The sequence below is a fragment of the Nomascus leucogenys genome, chromosome 12 (assembly GCF_006542625.1).
Source record: "Nomascus leucogenys isolate Asia chromosome 12, Asia_NLE_v1, whole genome shotgun sequence".
Taxonomy (NCBI): Eukaryota; Metazoa; Chordata; class Mammalia; order Primates; family Hylobatidae; genus Nomascus; species Nomascus leucogenys.
In genome coordinates, this window is record NC_044392.1 from 29,933,411 (window position 1) to 29,959,259 (window position 25,849).

The 25,849-nt window shown below is 39.2% G+C and overlaps 1 protein-coding gene across 8 annotated transcripts in view; it reads right to left on the reverse strand.

Annotated features, from left to right (window-relative positions):
• Positions 1 to 22,992, reverse strand: part of DNM3 (dynamin 3) — a 600,443-nt gene extending 577,451 nt beyond the window's left edge. For all 8 annotated transcript variants that reach the window (XM_012511535.2, XM_030823969.1, XM_003258880.3 and 5 more), the window contains exon 1: positions 22,654 to 22,992. In XM_012511535.2, coding sequence (XP_012366989.1) covers positions 22,654 to 22,814 — 161 coding nt within the window. In that variant the 5' untranslated portion in view covers positions 22,815 to 22,992. The remainder of the gene's footprint in view (positions 1 to 22,653) is intronic.
• Between the last annotated feature and the right edge of the window lie 2,857 nt (positions 22,993 to 25,849).

Here is a 25,849-nt window from a genome sequence, read left to right on the forward strand (position 1 = left end):
CATTTTAAATACAGCAGGTGTCCTTGCAATTCCTGCAATGAAAGCAATCTCTCAGCCATGTTTTGCTACATGCAGATCTTTGCTTAAGTACTATTTTTTAAACTATCATTTATTGATGAGTATATTAGACATTTAAAACCCACTTTTTAGACTCTGCAAAGGGAATTGAGATAATGTTTATTATCTCCATTCTGCAGATGAGTAAATAAACCAAGAAAGCCACGTAAGTTTTAAAGTCCTTGCCGTTTTGCACATACAGCCCAGACTCTGGATAATTCTTCTGTGTTCAAAGACCTCATTCATTCAATAAGGCTCATACTAAGTATCTCCAGTCTTTCAACACATACTTAGTAAATACCTTCTACCTATGGGCTTAGTGAAGGCTTTCAAGAAGAGGTGATAGCTAGTTCTTGTAAGTAGAGTTAGCCTGGCAACGTGGAACCCAAAGAGCCTTCCAGGTAGAGGGGAACATGTGTAATGCCATGGAGACATGAAAGGGCTTGCTGCATTCTAGGAACCTTAGTCGTTCAGCAGGACTACACACCCCAGTGCATAGAAGGAGCAGAAGGAGAGAATGGACATAAAGGCAGATGGCAGATAACGAAGGAAAATCTACAGCACGCTAAGAAGCTGGGTAACAGGGATTTTAGCAGTAGAGTGGTTTGATAAAACACGAATTTTAGAAAATTCATGTAACTGTCGTTGGCTTATGAAAAGGGAAATTTCATAAATATTTTGAATATATTTCTCTACTAAGCTCATATTCCCATTTCCTCAGATAGTCTGTGTATACTTTTTCCTGTCTTTCTGCCCCTCCCTCTGCTTCCTACCTTACCATCAGCTGATGCTATCACTTCATTAAACTGGAGCTTCCCTACATTCCCTACCAAATCTATACACCCTTCTTGTCTGCACCAGCTTCTTTACCTTTCAGTTACAGTGGATAAGATATCCCTACTCCTCTGTGGGAGGCCCATCTCACCATACTTTCTCAAGCATGTCCTGCCTCTCTCTCCTGCCTTTCTGTACTTTGTCATCTATATCTTCTTCTGGGTCTTACCTTACTTCTTGGATCTTACTTCTGGGTCATTCCTACTAGCAAACAAAAATGCTCTAATATCTCCCATCAAAAAAAGCATCCCCTTTGAATGTTATGTATTGCCTTTAAAAAAAAAAAAAAAAAAGCACACCCTCCTTTGCCCTAGACTCTCTTCCAACTTCTCAGAAGAGTTATCTACACACTCTGTCCCCATTTATTCACCTCTCATTTCCTCAACCACTCCAGTCAGGCTTCCCAACTCCTACCACTCCAACAAAACTACTCTTTTCTCTCAGTTCTAAAGAGTCTCTAGATTTTCTTTCTACTTCTTTGGCCTCTCCTTCTTGGGCTCCCTTGCAGGGCCCTTCTGTTGCTGCTTCTCTTTCCCTTCCTTCATATACTCTCCCTCAAAGTGATTTAACTCTGTCCTAAGGTTTTCTTTTAATTGAGATATAATTTAAAGATCATAAAAGTCACGTTTGGAAGTGTAATTTGGTGATTTTTTAGTATATTCATGATATTATAAAATGCCATCTCTATTTAATTCCAGAATATTTTTATCGCCCAAGAAAAACTCCATACTCATTAGTAGTCATTCTCCATTCCTTCCTCTCCCTAGGCCCTGGCAAACACCAATCTGCTTTCTGTCTCTATTCTATACATTTCATATAAATGGAATCATATACTATTGGCCTTTTGCGTTGACTTCTTTCACTTGGTATAATGTTTTTAAGATTTATCCATGTTGCAGCATGCATGTATCAGTACTTAATTCCTTTTTGTGGCTGAATAATACTCCATTGTATTCAATGTATGTCACATTTTGTTTATTCATTGATCAATTGGTGGGCATTTGGTTGTTTCCATCTTTTGGCTATTATGAACAATGCTACTATAAACATTTATGCACAAGTTTTTGAATGTACATATTTGTGTTTTGTCTTCAGCATGAATCTAGGAGTTGAATTGTTTCGTATAACATTATGATAACTATGTTTAACTTTTGAGGAATTTTCCAAACTGTTTTCCAAAGTGTCTGTACAATCTGACACTCCCACCAGTAATGGATGAGTGTTCCAATTTCTCCACATCCTCACCAGCAGTTGTTAGTATCCCTCCCTTTTTATCATAGCTGTCCTAGTGAGATACCTGGTGACATATCATTGAATTTTAATTTGCTTCCCTACTGACTACTGATGTTGAGCATCTTTCCATGTGCATATTAGCTATTTATACATTCTTTAGAAAATCAAGTCTTCTGCCTATTTTTTAATTGGGTTATTTGTCTTTTTATTGTTGTGCTATAAGAGTTCCTTATATATTCAGGATGCTAGTTCCTTATCACATATATAATTTGCAAAATTTCCCCCCATTCTCTGGGTTATCTTTTCATATCCTTAATAGTGTCCCTTGAAGCACAAAAGTTTTTAATTTTGATGTTGTACAGTTTAACTATTTTTTATTTTGTCACTTATGCTTTTGGTATCACAGCTAAGAAACTGTCTTATCTAAAATCGCCAAGATTTATACTTGTGTTTTCCTCTAAAAATTTTGTAGCTTTAGCTCTTACATTTAGGTCTTTGATCCATTTCGAGTTAATCTGTATATATGATGTGAGGTAGGGGCCCCAATGTATTCTTTTGCACATGGATATACTGCTGTCCCAGTACCATTTGTTGAAAAGGCTGCTCTTTCCTCCATTGAATTATCTTGGTACTTTTGTTAAAAATCAATTGACCACGAATGTAACAGTTTATTTCTGGACTCTCAAGTCTATTCCATTCATTTAGTATGTGTATCTTAACACCAGTATTACACTGATTTGTAGTAAGTTTTAGAACTGGGAAGTGTGAGTCCTTCAACTTAATTGTTTTGTTTTGCTTTCAACATTGTTGTGGCCATTCTGAATCCTATGCAACTCCATAAAAATTTTAAGATCAGTTTGTCAATTTCTGCAAAAATGGCATCTGGAATTTTGATAGGAATTTCATTGAGTCTGCAGATTGATTTGAGCTGTGTTGCCATATTTTAACACTTAAGTCTTCAAGTTCATGACCATAGGATATCTTTCCATTTTAGTTGGTCTTCTTTAATTTTTTTCAATGATGTTGTATAGTTTTTGGTGTGCAGTCTTAAGGTTTTAAATATCAATGATATATTAACAAGTACTGATTAATATCTTCAGTTAAACTCTCCTCTGTGCCCCAGGCTCTTATATCCAACCACCTGCATACCTTACAGGCTCTAACATGCCCAAATCCATACCTTAGATGTTCAACTCCCAACTTTTTTCTCAGTCTTCCCACTATAGGAAATGGCAACACTGCAATCCAGTCACAAGTCAAAAACTTGAGAGTCGTTTTTCATTCTTCCCTTCCCCATCTAGTCCATCAGCAAGTCATCATGACTCTACTTCCAAAATATTTGTAGACTCTTTATACTTCTTTCCATTTCCACTGCCACTCCCTAATCAAAGATACCATTATCACCCACCTAGACAACTGCAAATATTCCTCACCCATCTCTCTGCTGCTACTTTGCCTGCCTCCAATCCATTATCATCACAGCATCTAGTGCAATGCAAGTTGAATGGAAATATAATATGAGCCATGTAAATAATTTTAAATGTTCTAGTAGCCACATAACAAAAAGGAAAAAGAAGCAAGTAAAATTAAACAATACATTTTATTTAGCCCAATTTCTCCAAATTATAATCATTTCAATATGTATTAATAATCAATATAAAAATCATTAATAAGGCAGTTTGTATTCTTTTTCATAGCAAATCTTTGAAATTTCATGTGTATTTTACACTTAGAGCACATCTCAACTTGGATGCTAAATTTTTATCAGAAATACCTGATCTATATTTAAAGTTCACAAAATTTATAGTTGAAAAAGTAGCTTCATGTACCAAAACATACTTAACTGAATTTGTTATATTTTTAAATGTAGATTTAAAGTAATTAAAATTAAATTAGAAATTCAATTTCTCAGTAGCATTAGTTACAATAGCTACATGGGGTAGTGACTATTGTCTTGAAAGGCACTGACCTAGAGTAATCTTTCTCTAATGTAAATCAGATTACATAACTAACCTGATTAAAATCCTTCCTTCAGTCACTTACCATAGCACTCTGGATAAAATCTATTTTTGACACCAACAGAGCATACCTAAACTTCCCTCTGCTATCTTTCCTTGCTATATTTCTCCCTCTCGACTGAGCTCTGGAGACACTGACTTAGCTTAAGTTCCTCCAACACACAGACTTCTGTGACCCCTCAAAGTCTTAGCACATACTGTTCCTTCTGCAAGGAATGCATTTTCCTAGCTCTTCTTATGACTGATTCCTTGTCCTTCAGCTGAAGTGTCATCTGATCAGACTGCCTTCCCTGACCAACTGATAAATATGTCCCTCTCTGTCATGTTCTGTCACTATCCTGATCCTTCCTGTCATGGCATCCATACTGATTTATAATTATACATTTTTATTTGTTTATTATATGTCTCATCATTAGACTGCAAGCTCCAAAATGACAAAGAGTGTGCTTTTTCACTTATTACTGTCTTTCTGGTGCTTAAGACAGTGCCTGGCACATAGTGGATGTTCAATAAAAGGCATCATATGTTGCAGATAAATCAGGTATGAAAAAGGCTGAAAGCTCTCCATTATATTTGTAGATTAATGCATTCAATATTCATTCAGAAACTACCATATGCTAGAAGTGAAGATAAACAAACAAATAAAAGAGACCCTGCCCTCGAGAGGCTCACAATTTAGTGATAGAAGCAGATAAGATAATTTAACACAATGTGGTAAGTATAACATGAGAGAAATGCTCAGAGAATTATGTATACCCAGAAGAGGGACAAGAAACCTAGGAGACATGAGGAAGTGGGAGGCAGTTGGGGTATCCCAGAGGAAAGGAGACCCAAATTCAAGATAATAATAGTGGGGTGAAGAACAATAACAACATGAACAAAGGCAATGAAACAGTGTGGTGGGTGTCTAGGGGGTATGCTACGCAGCCAGGTAAAAGAATAACAACACATAACCTGGAGAGGCTGGGCTACACAGGGCCTTGTATGACATCCCAAGAAGCTTTGATGATTTTATGCTGTTGGCATTAGGAACTGAAAAATTTTAACTATGACAGTGATGTGATTTAATTTGAATTCCATATCAATTATGCTATGGCTGTGTGAAAGTCAGATTGGAAGGTTACATATGGGGAAAGTATTATGAGTCTATTGTAACAGTCCAGAAGATGAATTATGACAACTTGTACTCAGTCAGTAGTTGTAGGAATTAAGCACAGATGATCAGTTTCAGACATATTTGTAAAGTAAATTCAGCTGTCGAGATCGTTAGTGACCTTGGGAAGGGCGGTTTCAGTGTACTGATGGGGAAGGAAGACACACTGCATTCCTTATCCTTAGCTGCAGAAATAATGGGAATTGTGGAAGTGGTGATTAATAGCTCCCATATCTGGCTGCTTATCAGGAGCATGAGGAGAGCTTCTGAAAAATACTGATTACCCTAGCTTACCTCCAGACCCACTGAGTGGGCCTTCATTGGTGGAGCCCAGGAACCTTTATTTCATAAGTTCCTCAGGTAAATCTTACACAGATATCCATATACTTGCTTTGGGAGGTGCTGGGATGGACCAATCTTTTCAGTATCATAATCCTTTTTTTCAAATCCATTTGGTTCCTGCATTCAGACAGTGAGAGTTGTGTGATGGTTATGAAGGGAAGGAAAGCTAAGTCAGCAGCTGAAGAGGGCAAAGGTTGAGATGGGAGAATCACAAGTAGTTTACATCATTAAGAAAATGAAGAGAGAAGTACAGGTGAAAGAATGGATACCTCAAAAATTGAGGCACATGGGCTAAGGACACTAGTTTATCAAGCTAAGAATATTAGTGCATCAGTCAATTTTTTCTCATAAATGTAAAAATAAATCTTACTTAAACACATGATCCTCACTCTCAGTACCAACCCATCTAAGTCAGATCAACAATTTAATTAGCAAAAACTCAATAAAAGTTAAGTACTTGTATTAGTCTGTTCAGGCTACCATAACAAAATACCACATGCTGGGTCGCTTAAATAAAAGAGATTTATTTATTAAAGCTCTGGAAGCTAGAAGCCCAAAATTAAGATTCAGCTGGTTCAGGTTCTGGTGTGGGCTGTCTTCCTGACTTGAAGATGGTTGCCTTCTCTCTGTATCCACATGGCCTCTTCTTTTTGTGCAAACAGAGGAAGAGAGAGAGCTCTCCAGTGCCTCTTTTTATAAGGACACTAATCCTATTGGATCAGGGCCTCACCCTTATGACCTCTTTAATCTTAATTACCTCCAGATCGGCCCTATCTCCAAATATAGTTATATTGGAGGTTTGGGCTTCAACATGAATTTGTGGAGGAGATACAAATGTTCAGTCCATAATGGTACCTAAAACACTATCATTCAAGATACTGTGGGGAATACTAATTAAGGGTTTGCAGTCTGTCTCACAAGCAAAAGCTAATGTTAATCTAACAGTCAGAAATATTCAAGTTTTAAACAGTTTTGAACCATAGTCATCAGGACATCTGAGAAGGTCAAAATCAGCATAGACAGAGTGTTCAAATGGGATGTTCCATGGATAACCCTGAGCTTGATGGTAAAATGGAAGATCTGACCAGTTGCAAGTAGAGAGAGAATGCATTCCTTCCCTCTCTAAACTTATTTATTTCTATGAATTTTACTATCATTCCTCCAGGGATCTACTCAAAGTTTGAAATTATTTTTTATTCCCTCTCTGCCTTTCTGTCACTCACCATTTGTAAACACAGCCTCTGTCTCCGAAATGCCCTGTATCCATTTCCACCAGTAAACATACTTTTTCAAGCCCTATTACCATTCAATCATTGATTCCCTATTGGTACCTCAGATGTCTCCCTCCATCTATGTATCCTCCAGTTAATATGTGGCCAACTTAATCTTCCTAAAGCCTGACTCCAGGCACACTACAATGTATCTTACAAATCATTAACAGCTCCTCATTGCTTCCTAAATTAAGTACCAATTCCTCATCTTAGCAATCTTCCATAAGGCCCCAATTCACTCTGCCAGCTCTATCTCCCACCACTCCTCTTCTAGACACATAGGTCACATAGAAAATTCTCTGTTCCCTAAACACATCCTTATTTCTGTGCCTCTGGCTTCATCTCAATCTATCAAATTCTTACTCTTTAATGCCCATTTCAAATCCTACTAGTTTACATGAAATCTTTCTTGGACTCTCCAAAGAAAAACTGAAAGACTGCTTCTTCAGGCAAGAGAAAGAAATAAATGGCATCCAAATAAAAAGAAAGGAAGTCAAACTATCCCTGTTTGCAGAAATGACATGATTTGATATCTAGAAAACCCCATAGTGTCATCCAGCTGATAAACAACTTCATCAAGGTTTCAGGATAGAAAAATCAGTGTACAGAAATCACTATCATTTCTACATACCAAAAACACCCAAGCCGAGAGCCAAATCAGGAACACAATCTCCTTCACGATTTCCACAAAAAAAATAAAATACCTAGGAATACAGCTAACCAGGGAGGTGGAAGATCTCTACAATGAGAACTACAAAATACCCCTCAAAGAAATCAGAGATGATGCAAACAAATGGAAAAAGATCCCATGCTCATGGATAGGAAGAATCAATATCATTAAAATGGCCATACTGCCCAAAGCAATTTATAGATTCAATGTTATTCCTATCAAACTACCAATGCCATTCCTCACAGAACTAGAAAAAAACTATTTTAAAATTCAAATGGAACCAAAAAAGAGCCAAGTAGCCAAGGCAATGCTAAGTAAAAAGAACACAGCTAAAGTAATTATAGTACCTGACTTCAAACTATACTACAGGGCTACAGTAACCAAAACAGCATGGTACTGGTACAAAAACAAACACATTAGACAGATGGGACAGAATACAGAATAGAGAGCCCAGAAATAAGGCCACACACCTACGACTATCTGATCTTCAACAAAGCTGACAAAAACAAGCAATGGGGAAAGGACTACCTATTCAATAAATAGTGCTGGGATAACTGGCTAGCCATATGCAGAAGATTGAAGCTGGACCCCTTCCTAACACCATATATAAAAATCAACTCAAGATAGATTAAGAACTTAAATGTAAAACCCAAAATTATAAAAACTCTGGAAGACAACTTAGGCAATACCATCTGAGACGTAGGAATGGGCACAGATTTCATAACAAAGACACCAAAAGCAATAACAACAAAAGCAAAAATTGACAAGAGGGATTCTAATTAAACTTAAGAGCTTCTGCAAAAGAAACTATCAATAGAGTAAACAGACAACCTACAGAATGGGAAAAAATTTTTGCAAACTATGCATCCGACAAAGGTCTAATATCCAGCATCTGTAAGTAACTTAAATAAATTTACAAGAAAAAAGTGGGCAAAGGACATGAACAGACATTTTTCAAAAGAAGACATACAGACGGCCAACAGGGATATGAGAAAAAAAAAAAAAAAGGTCAACATCACTGATCATCAGAAAAATGCAAATCAAAACCACAATAAAGATACCATCTCACACTAGTCAGCATGGCTATTATATAAAAGTCAAAAAATAATAGATGCTGACAAAGATATGGAGAAATGGTAACACTTATACACTGTTGGTAAGAGTGTAAATTAGTTCAACCATTGCAGAAAGGAGTATGGTGATTCCTCAAAGAACTAAAAACAGGAGTACCATTCAATCCAACAATCCCATTACTGGGTATATGCCCAGAGAAATATAACTCATTCTACCATAAAGACACATGCATGTGAATGTTCACTGCAGCACTATTCACAATAGCAAAGACATGGAATCAACCTAAATGCCCATCAGTGACAGATTGGTTAAAGAAAATGTGGTACATATATACCATGGAATACTATGCAGCCTTAAAGGAATGAGATCATGTTCTTTGCAGGAACATGGATGGAGCTGGAGACCGTTATGTTTAACAAACTAACACAGGAACAGAAAACCAAATGTTGCCTGTTCTCACTCATTAGTTGGAGCTAAATGATGAGAATTCATAAACACAAAGGAAACAATAGACACTGGTGCCTCCTTGAGGGTGAAGGGTGGGAGAAGGGAGAGGATCAGAAAAAATAACTATTAGGTACTAGATTTAGTACCTGGGTGAAGAAATAATCTGTACAACAGGCCCCCATGACACAAGTTTACCTATAAAACAAACCTGCACATGTGCCCCTGAACCTAAAATAATAATTTTTAAAAAAGGAAAAATTGGGCCGGGCACAGTGGCTCACACCTGTAATCCCAGCACTTTGGGAGGTGGAGGCAGGCGAATCACCTGAGGTCAGGAGTTTGAGACCAGCCTGGTGAACCCCATCTCTACAAAAAAAAAAAATTAGCCTGGCATGCTGGCAGGTGCCTGTAATCCCAGCTATTCAGGAGGCTGAGGCAGGAGAATCGCTTGAATCTGGGAGGCAGAGGTCTTTCAGTTTTTCTTTGGAGAGTCCAAGAAAGATTTCATGTAAACTAGTAGGATTTGAAATGGGCATTAAATAGTAAGAATTTGATAGATTGAGCGGAGATCCTGCCACTGCACTCCAGCCTGGGAGACAAGAGCGAGACTCTGTCTCAAAAAAAAAAAAGGAAAAATTGCTCTTTTCCTTTGATCATCCAGAACACTCTGTACCTGTAAAGGCACCCAAATTCTGTCTAAACTTCCATCCCCAATAATAACAATAATAAACAGGTAACTATGTTACCATGTGACAGACACTCTCCTAAGTGTTTTACATGTATTAATTTAATTTTTACAACCACCACATGAGGAGGGTACTACTATTGTCCCATTGTACCAGTGAGGAAGCTGAGGCACAGGCAGGTTAAGTGATTGCCTTAGATCGCAGAACTATTAAATGGCAGAACTAGGATGTGAACTCAGGGAGTCAGACTCCACAGAATACATGTTGTTTACCTCAACACTGTGTAAGTTCTGACTACACTCTATGCTAGTCTACACTAGATTCTGTTAAGGGCAAATATTTTTTTTTTCCATCCCAAAACAGTGTCTTTCACAAAGTAGGAACTCAAGTATAGGTTGACTGTTTGAACCCCTTTTGGTCATAAAATATTCTCTACTCAAGCTATGCATGTTCTTAAGTCATCAGAAATTGCCATTGCATACACAGAAAAGATGAAAAAAATGAGGCGAAAACCTCTGGGAGGAGTGGAAAACAAAAGCTGAATGGGCAGAAAGTTTTGAAAACCAAGTAGAGATTTTTAAAGGAGAGTGAGGGGACTGCAGGTTATTGAGGACAGAGATATTAAACTTGTGTTTTGGAAGATTAACCTGAGAGCAGCAATATTTACATGGAATAGATGAATAAGAAATGGAGAGAGTGAGAGGGCAGGATGCTGTCAGAGTTATCCCACGTGCGAAAGGAGGACAGCTGAGACTCTGATGGTCAGAATGAGAATAAAGAGGAAAAGGTGGACCAAAAAGATGTTTTGAATAAAGAAATTACAAGATGTGTTAGATATAGGAAGATTTTAAAAATAAAAAAAGGAAACTAAACTATGTTTATTTTTTAAGTTTCTAGACTGGTATACCACTGAAAGAAATTGGGTCAATTAGAAAAGCAGATTTTAAAATTGAGCTTTTTAAAAAAATAAATAAATAAATACGGACCAGGCACAGTGGTTCATGCCTGTAATCCCAGCACTTTGGGAGGCCAAGGCAGGAGAATTACTTGAGCCCAGGAGTTCAAGACTAGCCTGGACAACATAGGGAGACCCTGTGTCTACAAAAAATAATTTAAAAATTAGCTGGGCATGGTGGTGCGGACTTGTGGTCTCAGCTACTTGGAAGGCTGAGGTGGAAGGATCTCATCACCAGGGAGATCGAGGCTGCAGTGAGCAGTTTTCATGCCATTGCCCTCCAGCCTGGGTGACAGAGCTAGAGCCTGTCTCAAAAAAAAAAAACAAAAAGAAGAAATACAGTTTACCTCTAAAACACCCTTAACCACAGCTGCTTCATGGAATTAGCCATTCCAGGAGAGAGTCCAGCTTCTTTACATCCATACACTGACAAGCATAATGATTTTTTGAAGGCCTAGACCCAGAGAGGTCTTAACTCTTTTATAAGTCTGTCATTTCTTATCTACCTACAGATAACCTATAGAAAACACACATTTTTTTAAAGCTAGGTTTCTCTCTGACATCCATCAAGCCAAATCATAGACTGTTTAAAACAAACAAATAAACAAACAAAAAACCTTCAAAGTCCTTTTGTTCAACCCCTCTCCTGACTACACCACGCCAAGCAGCCAGCAAGTCATCAATTGCCAGTCTCTACCCTTATGGGGATGGAATACTTAACTGTTTCACAGGCAATCCATTCCATTTTTTAAACTGTTCTATTGAACAGTCTCCCCTACGTCAAGTCTGTCTGCCTGTAACGTTCACCTATTTGTTCTAATTATGTCTTCTGGGGAGATAACTGAGTCAGTCTAATCCTTTTCCAAGTAACAGCTCCTCAAATATTTAGAGACAGTATCATGAACTCACCAACTATTCTCTGACAAATGGCTCTCATAAGAATTGTTAGCCTGGGTATCCTGACAGCGCAGTGCATAGCAATCCTGTACCCACTGGATCACCAAGCTCTTTGAAGGAGCTGTTGCGTACCAGAGCCTCGCACAATTCCTGGCATATTGTGGACTCTCAACATATGATTCTTTGTAAATGACTCAGTAAATGGACAAATCCATCTGCTAAAAGAATTTTCAAACATGTCCTTTCTTAACTGGTTGTATCATCTACCTACAAACAAGTTTATTAAATTCTCTCTGTCCTCAAAACTCAAATAAATTTCACATAAAGAAAATATAAATTCAGAAGTAATCTGGAAGATAGGCAGGTAAATGAAACCTCTTACTAAGAAACCTCAATAGGGGAAAGGCATTTATATGGTATAAATATAATGTATTTTGGAATGTCTGAATTTGTATTACATGTATATATCACTTTTTCAATTAAAAGACAGCTTTTTTAAAATAATAAAGTTATTTCCATTTTAATTCATCCCAGTGAAATAGTAATGGTATAGTGTGAATTGTGTCTTCTCTAATAAAAAGATATGTCCTGCCATTTAAATAGAGAATAACCAAAGAAATGACTAGAAGTAATATTAGATTTAATCTAGACCAGCGGCATTCAACAATTTTGAGGATAACCCATAGTAAGAAATACATTTTACATTGCAGCCTAGTATGCATATACAAATATGCAACTAATACAAAACTTTCACAAAGTGGTACTTCTAACTACCTTGGATGTAGTCCCATACTTTGTTTAACACTGTCACACACAATCTACTAAATTGATATCATGGCCCACTATTAGGTCACAATCTACAGTTTAAAATGCACTGTTCAGGTCGGGTGCAGTGGCTCACGCCTATAATCCCAGCATTTTGGGAGGCCGAGGCGGGCGGATCACCTGAGGTCAGGAGTTCAAAGCCAGCCTGGCCAACATAGCGAAACCCCGTCTCTACTAAAAATATGAAAATTAGCCAGGTGTGGTGGCGCACTCCTGTAGTCCCAGCTACTCAGGTGGCTGAGGCACAAGAATTGCTTGCACCTGGGAGGCAGAGGTTGTAGTGAGCCGACATCATGCCACTCACTGCACTTCAGCCTGGGCGACAGAGCGAGACTCTGTCTCAAAAAACAACCACCGTTCTAATCCAAGCCCACTCAACTATTCTCGACCAATTTATTGATGACAAAGGTATGTTTCAGTTTAGATAAATGGCCTGTACAGAGTCAAGTAGCTGATTCATTCAGTTAGCTCCTGCCATATGCCAGCACTGCACTACAGAAAATGATAAAGGAGACACAGCTCCTGGCTTCAAGGAAGCTGTAAATAGTTGGGCAGACAGATGAGGCAACCAACTGTTCAGTAGATTCCTGTGCAGTGAAGTACTAACAAAGGCCACCAAGGGGGGGCCTCTAAATCAGACAGATAGAGCTGAGAAGACCAGCAGATGACAGCAGAGGCCAGACTAAACTCAGCTGTCACTGTTCTTGGCATGCTACCTTACCTGTGGCACACTTTGAACAAATATGCAGGGACCACCGGCCACAGGGAGCGGGGGAGAACCAAATCCACCCCAAACTAACTCATTCACAAATACTCCTAATTCTCACAGCGGTTGAACCTTACCGGTCTTTTCTCTTCGTATGTCCCTACAATCTAGTGGACACTCACAAAAGCATTGCTTCCTCCTTCTCATCTCCCCACTTACTCTGCAAGCAAGGAACTTATGATCCTTCTGCCACTTCCCTTCTTAATTGACTCTGGGAAAAAAAAAAAAAAGCCCTAAGAGAATATATAACATTCAAAGTACATAATTCAAATCAAGTACCCACACATACACATTTTACATGATATGTTTTTAGGATTAAATAAACAGGCTAAAGTTTCTTAAGTTGAATTTACAAGGACCTCAGTATGCAGGTCGTTCTATTGGTATTTAGATGAGAATACAGAAATCTCACCACACAATTGTTGCTGTCCTGGTAGTAGGACTCAGAATCATGAATGCTAGGTTCTATAAAAATAATCGCAAGCCTTTGCCCCTCTTTTCAAAATATGAAGAGAATGGGTCTCAGTTTTATTAACCAGAAAACATAAACAGACACACATATACAGGATTCTAAACCTCCACTAGATAAGAAACCCAAAGCTATTCTTTTCAAAGCTTCTGAGGTATATCTAGTAACTTAAAAATAATGTAATTCCAAATAGAACCAGCTAACTAGCTCAGAGCTAAAACTGATGGTTAACAAGTTATGGGAATGTCAATCAAATCTGAATATGAATCTTTCCACTGGAAAAAAAGAGTGATTTGGTATTATTTCAACATGTACTACAAAAATGTTGGTACTTCTTTTTTTTTTTTTTTTTTTTTTGAGACAGAGTCTTGCTGTCGCCCAGGCTGGAGTGCAATGGCGCGATCTCGGCTCACTGCAGGCTCTGCCCCCCCCGGGGTTCACGCCATTCTCCTGCCTCAGCCTCCCGAGTAGCTGGGACTACAGGCGCCCGCCACTTCGCCCAGCTAATTTTTTGTATTTTTAGTAGAGACGGGGTTTCACTGTGTTAGCCAGATCTCCTGACCTCGTGATCCGCCCGCCTCGGCCTTCCAAAGTGCTGGGATTACAGGCGTGAGCCACCGTGCCTGGTACTTCTTTTAAGATCTAATTACACCTTACCTCCTGAACCCTTGGTTGTAGATGGTTTCCTTGGGCTCAGACCATACTCTTGCTAAGTAGTTCTGCTTCGCCAACTAGACTTCCTCAATTGTTTTTCCCCCTTCTATGCCATCTTTGCCTACAATTTCATCTAACATTTCCAAAAGAAAAGGAATACGCTAAGAATGGTTTACTTTGTATCACAGAATCGAATATCTTCCTTAAAATCTATTCTCTAGGAGAAAGCTAAAAATAATGTCAGAAAAATTCATTTTAATTCTATTATCTGTTATTAATTCTATTTTGTTCATTAATCTCTAGTACTCACCATGTGACCCCAGTATGTTACCTAACTTTTTTCCAGCTTAATCTTTTTTTATTTCTAAATTAAAATAAACAAAACATGCTTCTGCTATCTTCTCACAGAAATTCGAAGGATTAATGAAATGATAAAAACTGCTTTGGAACTCTTGGAAGGGAAGAGTATACAAACTGGGTTCACTTTGTATATATTGGTTTAAAAAAAAAAGAACACACTGTGATAATGCATCTAACGAATGTGGGCAATGCTTTCTTTAAAGAAGGCTCAAATATATTCTATTAGCCTTATCTACAAGTAAGTATTTTGACGCAACTGTAATTTTCCAACATTCACAAAAAGAATTTGCAAATATGCATTACCATCTGCCTCAACTTACTTTTGTTTTTAAAACGCTCAAAAAATTTCCAGTCTAAATAAAAGATTTAAATTAAGAGCAATCAGTTATTGAATGCATACTATGGACCAGGCACTTGATACTATCTTACTCAGAACTCACACACAGATTAAAAGGTGAAGTCTGCAATCCCTATTTTGCAGATGAAGAAACTGAGGCCAAGTGAGGCTAGATTCTGTAATGAGGAGCCATGCTACCAGCGAGAGTCAGAGGCAGGACTCAAGGGCAGCCAGCAAAGCCTGCACTCCATCACCACACTGTGATGACTCCACTTCAAATATTCACTTTTGGGGAATCTAAAAAAACAAGCACCATAAACAAGCTTAGTCACCCATCAAATTACTTATTAAATAGATTAGTCTTTCAATTCCAAGCCACTGGAAGGATAAACAATGAGGTCCTTCAGGATACCTAGCTACTGCTATCATGTATATATATGCTATTCGTGGGTATATCATGACCTTGAAGCAGTGGGAAATGAAAATGACACACTGTCACAAAGGAGCGCTGAGGTACATTTTAAACCCTTGGAAATAGAGGACTTGCAGCAGGGATATTAGAGAAAAACAAAATCTAAAGCAATCCCGTATCATTCATATAATTCAGGAATTAAATGTGTCATCATTTTCCTAAACAACTGCTCTGTTTTTATTATCAATTAACACTAAAGACAATGCAATATTAATGCTTGTTGAAAAATTGTTAAAATAATCTCTATAACATTAATGGACCTCAATGTCACTCAGTGCACTCTAAGAATGCAAACACACACACAAAAAGAATAGAAAACAGGCAAACTGAAGGATGCAGGTTTGCTACACAAATACATCTTTATTTTACCTAAAAGTTCACCCACTTGTTTAAATTATAACATTTCCATTTAGATTATTTATTTACATACAACTTTTCAGAAGCTTGTGTTGGTTTAAGCAAGGCCTATTGATGACCATCTCAGGCATATCTTTCTAGCTAATGCCCACCTGGTGGGTAAATATTAATAATGTGTAAAAACATCCAATATCTTATTTGGTCTTTTCCTGGGCCCATCTGTTCCCTAAAAGTCACGCTTTACTCACGAGTATACTATTTCAGTCAAATTAACTTGCCTAAGTCTGAGAAAAATTCTGCTCCCTGTCTCCACTATTCTGTATGGGAAAAAAAAAGGTAATAAAATGTAATGTCACTGCTGGTCAACCAAGAAGAGTAACGAAGGAGAGTATCACGGAAGAGAAAAAGGCTGGCCCAATGCAAAGGGATGGGAAAAGGAGGAGGCAGGGTGAGGGTTGGAGGGAGGTGCTCTAAAACAGTAACAGGAGGAAGAGAAGATGATGAACTGGCACAGGCCTCCCAGTTCCTAACATTAAGTTCCAAACCTAGCTCTGAGTTATTCTGACCTTGGGCAAATCTCTGGTTTCTCTGTATCCTACTGTGGTTCCAGGAAGTTAGAGAAAATCAAGCCAGAGGAAAGCTTCTTATAATAATGTCATCAAATGCCAGTCTTGCTACTATTAAAGGAAGAAAAGCCAAGCTACCTATGATCACACACACACACACACACACACACACACAGAGTAATTAATATGGTATTAATGAACCCTGTAATTTGTTGGAAATGATTTTTAATTCATGAAATGCAAATCATTTAGTGTCAACTCCTTTACCCTCCTCCCATTCTAAACAATTCATTCCATTTTCAGGTTTGCCTTTAGGACATTTCCCCTGACATTCGTATCTTCAACTTATTCTACTCCTTTAACTAAATGACTTATTCTTTAAAAGGAAAATAGAATTCACCTCCCTTAAGTATTAGTGCCTTGGAGGTCCTTATAAAATAGTTGATCTGATCCACCCCACTCTCAATTAACCTTCACTGCATCCAGTTATATTTTTAATCTCTCCAATCTCTTTTTTTTTCCTGCTGCTCTTCTCTAGGGCCCTCTCCAATACACAGTATCTCTTTGTGATAAAGTCACAGTCTAAATTCAATGCCTTGTTGTCAACTCAGAAACTAAGACACAGATCACCACCTTCCTGCTTTGACATAGATACTTCAGTACATGCAGGCTTGAGCTAAAATGATATGGGCTGCCAGATGACCCTGGAAACACATATATTGTCTACTTTCCACTTATATTCAGTTCAATTTCAGAACTGTAGTTTTTCAGGGATTTTTGTAAAAATAAATTGACATACTATAATTTTTTATCCTGATTAGTTTGCATTATATCCGACTACCTTCATTTTATATACGCATTTGAAAGTTCTCATACTTCATCCTGTCAGTTCTTTTTATACATACATCAGCTTCTATGTATTCATATTTTCTTGTATATTCTTACCCAGTGTACTTAGAACTCAATAAATGCATGTTCATTGGTTTTATATGTCCATATTTCTCAAGAGTTCCAGTAGGAGTCATACTGAATCCCAGCTTGGCTGATTAGTAGCCATACGATCCTGGGTGAATGACTTGTCTTTCCAACCCTGAATTTTCTCCCCTGTTGACATGGAGATATGGAAACAGATAAGGAATAGAAGGTGTGAAAAGTATCTAGCAGAATCCATGTCTGCTACCCCATAATGGCTAAGCAAATGTTGGCCTCCTTTTTCCATCTACTTTATAAAATGTATTTAGTATAACATAATCCACAAGAATTTTTAAATCAATGCAGAGAGTGTGAGAAATTGCAATGCAAACTTGGACTAGGATAAATTGCAAAACTTTGGCCATACAGAAAATTAAATTGGATCATTCTATATAGCATATGAGCTTGGGACTGTCTTGACTTGGCTCTGATAGCAGAGGAAAAAAATAATCTATTTCTTTCTAGATACTTGAAGTCCCTCTAAAATAAATCACAGTAATAAATAAAACTTCATAATTTAACTTACTAGCCGTAGCAAAAGGTGCTACCTAATAAGAATACCTAACATTCTAAATGTATACTCCACTGATAGAGAACCCAATAGCCTACCGTCTAATCCAGCTAAATATTAAGTTTCCATTCCTCCAAGGTTCTGGGTGACTGCCCAACTTCATTCTTAAAGAAGTTAAATCAAGTGCATTTTTGGATAACTGTTAATCATAAGTAAATTCCAAAACAGAGATCTCATATCCAGTCTAGTTATCTTAGTTGTATTGCTTCTCAGACATTATTAATAAAAAAAGAATTCATTTGATGGTAGTAATTAAGTACCACCAACTGTGAATTTGTGATAACCTAAAAGTATATTATATAATGTTAATTCAGCAAAAATATTTTTGTGATATCAAGTTCTACCAAATCATTGTTGCATGAAGAAAAGTTCATGTTTTGACACTTTATTTATAGACCTTGGGAACTATGAAGTATGGTTCTCAATAATTATGACATTTTAATTGTAAGCACCGTTTATCTAATAACTATAATACTTAGAAGCAATTTCTTGAAAAATATCAGCATAATCACTTTTTTAAAATATTTTATTTCATCCCCATTAATCACAAACCTTTTTCTATTTGTGCAGAATTGAGAGTCTATTTACCACTCAGACTAGAACAAAATAATGTGGACTCTTCTGCCTGTATAATTAGAATTGAAAAACTAATATTTCTAACAAGGGTATCATTTTAAAACATCTGCTTATTAGCAACTAGTACAGTTTTCACTTAACACCTCTATAAATGAGTTATATGCACTCTAAAAACATACTTAAATAAACAATCCAATTACATTTTAAAACTCTCTTCAAGAATGTCTAATATAGCAAAGAAAAACACTTATCTTTTAATAAATGTTGCTTCTGCCTAAGGGGTCACCGCAAATCTTCTGTGAAATGAGGCAAGGTAAACATATGTAAATAAATATTAATAAAATCATTAACATAGTAGCTTCTTGTTTATTATTATTATTTGAGACAGAGTCTTGCTCTGTCAGCCATGCCGGAGTGCAGTGGCACAATCATGGCTCACTACAGCCTTGATCTCCTGGACTCAAGTGATCCTCCTACCTCAGCCTCCCAAGTAGTTGGCACTACAGGCATGCTCCACCATACCTGGCTAAGTTTTTTTGGTTTTTTTGTAGAGACAAGATCTCACTATGTTGCCCAGACTGGTCTCAAACTCCTGGGCTCAAGCAATCCTCCCGCCTTGGCCTCCCCAAATACTGGGGTTATAAGCATGAGTACTGTGCCTGGCCAGCTTCTTATTAATATAGGTAGCATTTATATAGGGAGCAAGAAAGCAGTTAAAAGTATTTATCAGAGGAAATGGTAAACCTCAATATGGAGGATGCAATATGGCACAGAGGTTCTAGAGCATGGATTATGGTGATCCACACCTCTAGTTGAATCTTAGCTCCACTGTTTCTATATTAAATTAAATTATCCTTGAGTGAGTTACTCAAACTCTCTAAATCTTAATTTCCTCTTCTGTAAAATGGAAATCATAAGAGTACCTACCTCTTTGGGGTTGTATGAGGACTAAATGAGATTATTCATATAAAAGCACCCAGAATAGTACCTACACATAACAAGCACTCTATAAATGTTAACCATTATTATCATCACCACTGCACTATAAATATATGTATATGTATAATGAAAATAGTTGAATAAATTCAATTCTTCTGTACACAAACCAGACCAATAGGCAGACCCAAGCCAGCTAGTAAACCCCTATGTTCTGATTATAGGTCTCAACTTCTATTCATTAGATCTTAAGCTGCCTCTCATTGCCAGCGTATATCTCATCCTGCACCACCAAAAGAACAATCTGGTTACTCATGCTATATCACATTAATATGCAAGTTCATCACTTCAGCAAGAAAATCACAAACAAGTGGTTCATTCATGACTCATTTTATTCATAACAATCTCAAACCTGTCACCCAAAAATCAGCTTTTATAGCAACCGCTAAATGAAGTAAACATATTCACATCCAAATTCATTCATTGGTGTCCAAAAAAACTCAATATAAACAAACTATCTGAGAGAAGATACGGTTAGTCCACTAAATGAGGATTGTTGAGAAAATGCATCATTATTTTGTAGAAAAGAAGCTTAAGTCAAGAGCAAACACAATGAATTTACACAAGTGATGACCCTTGGTTTTTATGGCTGCATTCAATAACTGCACATTAGATCAGAGTCTTAAAATGAAAACTGTTTCGTGTAAAAGAGGAAAGTTGCATCCTTAGGAAAGAAACTATTTTTATTGCAAAATTCCTGGAAAATGAAAAGAAAATGCTAAGATGTTATAGTAGAAAATGGATACAATTTTTTCCACCTAGGCTGAATATCTTATCAAAATAGAAAACTCCATTTTCCCTAAGGTTGGTTTATAATTAGAAATTAGATTCCTCAATAATTCAATGACCGAAATCTTTATTAAAGTCAAATGACCTTCCTAATTAAATTTTCTCCTTAATATATAAGCTCTGCTAGGCAGGTGTTATCTCTACATATAATACAGACTTTACATATGAATTAAATGACCTTCTTCCTCTATGGTCATCCTTTGATTTGATGTTCTAACAGTTAATTAGTGGTAAAACTTTTTAAAGTACAACAAATTACTAATGCATTCTGGTAAGTGCTCTGATTTTTATACTTGTCCCTATTTTTTATTCCATCTTGAAAAATATTCAAGCTTAAATATTTTACTCTTCTACATTTCTTTTTTCAAATTATTTCAAAAGAACATAGCTAGTGTGGGGAAACGTGTACAATTTTATTATAACATTAGGAAGAATGTTAGAATTTCAAAACCTAGAAAGTAGAATTGTGGTATGTGCATACAATTGACATTAAGTTCAAAAGCTCTAACCACAAACAATGCACTTACATACAATATAGGCTCATCCAAGTAAATATATGGGAGATGCATAAAAATATGGTAATTTCATTTGAAATACTTACAATTTTAATCTTTAAGTATTTGTTTAAAAAACAAAAATAGTTAAATAACTCTTAAGGTGTCATGACAAAAATGCCCTAGCATTTGGAAAGCCAAAAATATGTTATCAAAACTCACTCTTTGGATGCCACTTTAAATCTCATAAATTTCATTGGCAACAAATCAAAGAAAGTAACTGTTATGTTTGAAATCCATCACTTCACCAGAAGTCTAAGATGACGTAGGCAAAATGCTTTACCTTCACTTTGCTCATTAACCAAAAAAATACAAAAATGAGGTGTAGTGATTTAGTGAATTACTCAAGGATACAAGCCAATTGTCAGCAATTTTACTTTGTTAGGTTTCTTATCTTTCTAGTTCATACAGGAAAAAAAAAGTATCATCTGAGAGATGGAACATCATTTGAGAGAAAGAAATATGTACTTTATGAACACTAACATTTCCAAAGGGAATGTGGGAACATCCAGCTCTAAATTTTACACATCGCCAAGCGCTAACAAAAAAATAAAAAAGGAACAGAAACAGGAACCTTCTGCATCCCAAGTCACGAATGAGCCAAATAAAAAGAATAAAGTACAATCTCGCCAGCATTTTTTCTTGGATACTGTACATTTCTACCTGGTTTTCTACTACTAGGAAACAGATTTCAGCTTTCATAATGCTTTCAAATGGGCTTTTCTTAGCAAATGTCTGCACTCTTCAGGCAAGGCCGTTAAGGTAACTTAATCCCTCATGAATTGCTCAGTGGAAGAAATGCTGATTCCCAATTCAAAAATTAATTCCTTAGCTGTATTAAGAGTCATGAGGAAAACCACAGCTACAGTTTAGATTCAGAGTGTTATCTTGAAGGCTAGCAAGACAAATAGGAGCTTAGAGAACGGAAGATGATGCTGGGGGAGGGGGCGCAGAGAGAGTGCGAGAAAGATGCTGGTCAGTTCCGAGATGATGCAGGAATGACATGGCACCTGGACAACACAAGTCCACGTCCACCCCCTGCCAAGTCTGTGCCCCGGGCTCTCTCACAATTGCCTGGAGCTGTGAATAGGTGCACACGCAAACACACCACCTTTTATTCTTCGACTCTCCGGGAGGAGAATGGTGGGGAAGCGTCTCTGGATAAAGCTTCACAACAACAAACGACGTCTTTCTCCTCGCACCCCGCCTCCCCAGCTAGAGGCAGGCAACAGTAGACAGCTGAGAGGAACGAGAACCCAGGCGAGAAGGAAAGCATCTCCACCTAAGGGAGGGGGCTCGGGGGATAAAGCCCCACAGTCTCGCAGGGAGCCTCACGGAGGGCGACAGGAAAAGGAGGGGGGTGTTGAGCCGGGAAAACAGGAGAGGGGCACTGGGAAGCTTTCGGCGCGCTACGCAGGGAGGCTGCCCGGGGCTGGCGCGCACCGAGGGGGTGGGGGTCGATCCCCAGGCGGACCCCTCCCCCGACTCCCCGACTGGAGGACAGGGAGGAAATGGCTTTGTATCGCACGATGAAAGGCAGGCAGGAGGGCCACCAGGCGGGGGGTGGCAGGGGACGGAGGATGCCCAGAGCTGGAGGACCCCGCCCGCCCCACGGACACCGCCACTCTGCCCCCCATTCCACCGCAGCGCCTGGTCCATCCACCCTCTGGCTCCCGCTGCCCGTCCACGTTCCAACGGCCCGCATCGGCGTCGCCCCCTGCCGCATCCTTACTCCGCGCCCTGCGCGCTCACCTGCCCACGAAGTTCTCGAGCACCGAGCTCTTGCCGGCGCTCTGGCCGCCCACCACAGCGATTTGCGGCAGCTCCAGCAGGCAGCTCTGTCCCAACGCCGAAAACGCGTCCTGCAGACGGTTCACCAGCGGGATCAGCTCCTCCATCTCCCGGTTCCCCATCTTGCCCGAGGGGCCGGCGACCAGCTGGTTCCTGCTCGCCTCTACGGCCTGACAGGCAGTAGGGGCCGCGCTGCCCTGGCTGCTGCTGCTGCGCCGGGCTCAGCCAGCCGGGTCCTGGCGCAGACGTCGGAGCCCGCCGCCAGCCCGCCGCTTGGCTCTGACAGCTAACGGCCCGCAGTGCGCCTGCGCGGGCGAGCAGGGGCGAGGCCTCGCTCCGCGACGCCCCGCCCCCGCCCCGCGGCTGCCCCGCCCCGGGCTTCCCAGCGGACCACCGGGCCAGGCGCGCACGCACTGCCTCCCAGCTGCGGCCAGATGCCACAGCCTCTGCGTTCTGTGGCCAAGGCTCAGAGGCCAAGTTACAGCGCCGGGTCAGGAAATGGCATGAAATCAGCAGCAGCGGCAGCGTTGTTCTCTTTCAGCGGCTACCAAGCCAAAGCCCAGTGGAAAGCACTATCGCTGCTAACAACGCCACACGGTCACCAGCAAGAGCAGCACCGCCGCCGCCACCACCACTACCGGGGCACCGCTGCCAGACTACACTTCCCGAAAGGAAATCTCCTCTGTCACGCCCTTCTCCAAACCCGCGATGACTCCTCCCAGGGTGGCAGGCCTGTTGGAGTCTAAATTCTTCAATGTGACATCCATCTAAGGCCCTGAGTGGTCTGACCTTACCTAATTCTTCATCTGTAATGACTCGTCCTCTCCAGCCCCGCATAAGCACAGGTAGAATCTGTAGGGTTTACCTGCCCCGATACACTCTTTTAATCACTCTGGCCTGTGAGACTCCTCATGCCATTTGCCCTCCCGGTCTATCTCCTTCTACCGGGTCTATCCAGAACCAGGTACCCTGGACGCATTCTGTGAAATTTAGCACATTGAGAAGTGACTGTGTGGGGGGTCCTGTGCCTGATGATCGGGACACAAAGATAAATGGCCATGCTTCTCTTAGCCACCACAGAAAGTTCCTTTTTAGTCTGCTCCTCAAATACTGATGCTTCTCAGGGTTTCATATATGGGCATTTTCTTGTCTAATGCTTGTCCTCTGCCTGAGGACTTTCCCATAGCTTTAACTCTGCATAAAGGCTGGCGACTACAGAAGTTTACATTGCTAGACCTTGTCTCTCTTCTGCAACTTAGACTACTCCAAGAGGGGCCCAGACTAGTACCTGAGTGTCCTACAAGTACTACAGACTCAATTTATTCAAAACTGAAGTCATCTTTTGTAATCTCAGCATTTAATGCACACTTCCAACTCTAAAAAGACTTGTATTAAAATGTTCATGATATCAAAAAAACCTGAAAACAACACAAATGTCTATCACAGGTGAATGAATAAACAAACGTTGTATGTATATATAGTGAAATAATCTCTGCCACAAAAAAGACTTTTGATATAGCAACAATCTCAGATACATTATGTAGAATGAAAAAGGCCAAAGAGCATATTTGTTTGATTTCATGTATGTGAAGTTCTACAACCAGCAAAGCTATTCTATGGTGATAGAAATCGGAACTGTGGTTGTCTTTGAGGAGTGAAGATTGACTGTAGGAGGCATGAGGAACCTTTCTGGAGTGATGGAAATGTTCCATGTCTTGACTGTGATGTGGGCATACATTTGTCAAAACTCCTCAAACTAAACTTTTAAGTGATGTGCATTTTACTGTACATTACATCTCAACTTTTTTTTAAAGCAGCAGAAAAAGACAAATAAAACTGAATGCATCTCCACTGAAGTGGATCTCTATTAGAATGTCTGCCCAGGAAACCTTTTCTAAGAAACACTCCATCCAATGCATGGTTGTAGCCAGAGCAGTCATGAAGCTAGAAAGGCATGAAGAAAAACTGAGCCCTGGCCATAGCTGTGTGCACCAGATTGGGCACCTGACTCGAGCTTTACCAATCAAAGCCCTTTCCTAGGAATATGCAATTGAGAGAGAGATAGGCCTTTGTCTGAGTGACTGAACTATAAGTGAGGAATAACATTGGCAACTATGGTTAGTAAGATTTCACCAGTAGAAGGGAAGTGCTCATCTTCAGAGAAAGAGAAAAGTAAAAAGACACAAGGAGAGGAGCAGAGGGAAAGAAGAGGGAAGATCCGGATAGTACTTGTACCCTCAGTCTTGTTCATGTCTGATGTCCAACTGTAATCCTGTCCTGAGTTCCTTGTACAACCTCTGTACCAATAAACTTATAATAAATTCTCCTCTTTGCCTAACCTAATTCAACTCATATTTCTTTTACTTGCAATCAAAGAATCCTATAAATACATTCTCACACTAGAGACAGTGTGCTCCCTATCTCAGGGAGAAGCCTGCCTAATCCCAGTCCAGAATCTGGAAGTCATTCTCACTTCGTTTTTCCACCTCTCTCCTTCATCCCCTACACCAAATTGGTACTCAAATAATACCCATTCTACCTTCCTAGAAGCCATTTTCTGTCCATCCTTGCTGCCAGTGCCTCAGTTATAAACATCATTTCTCAACCATCTTCCTCTATGCTTTTCATATATATATATGTACCCTGAATAGATTTTCATTATAGCCCTTGGCATATTGCATTAAGTCACTAATTTGCATGTCCCTCTCTTTCACTATAATGCCCTTCCCAAAGATGCCCACATTTTAATCCCTGGAACCTGTGAATGTTTCCTGAAGTGGCAAATGGGCCTTTGTAGATATAATTAAGGACCTTGGGATGGGAAGATTATTCTAGATTATCCAAGTGGATGCACTCTACTCACATGAATTCTTAAGAGCAGAGAACATTTCCAATCTGCATCAGAGGGAGATATAACTGGGGAAGGGTCCCAGAGATGCATGGAGAAAGGGGACCATAAGCCAAGAAATGCAGGCAGCCTCTAGAAGTGGAAAAGGCAGGAAACACATTCTCCCTCAGAGCCTCCAAAAAAAAAAATTTTTTTTTTTTTGAGCTGCAATCTCGCTTTGTCGTCCAGGCTGGAGTGCAATGGCACAATCTCAGCTCACGGCAACCTCTGCCTCCTGGGTTCAAGCGATTCTCCCACCTCAGACTCCCA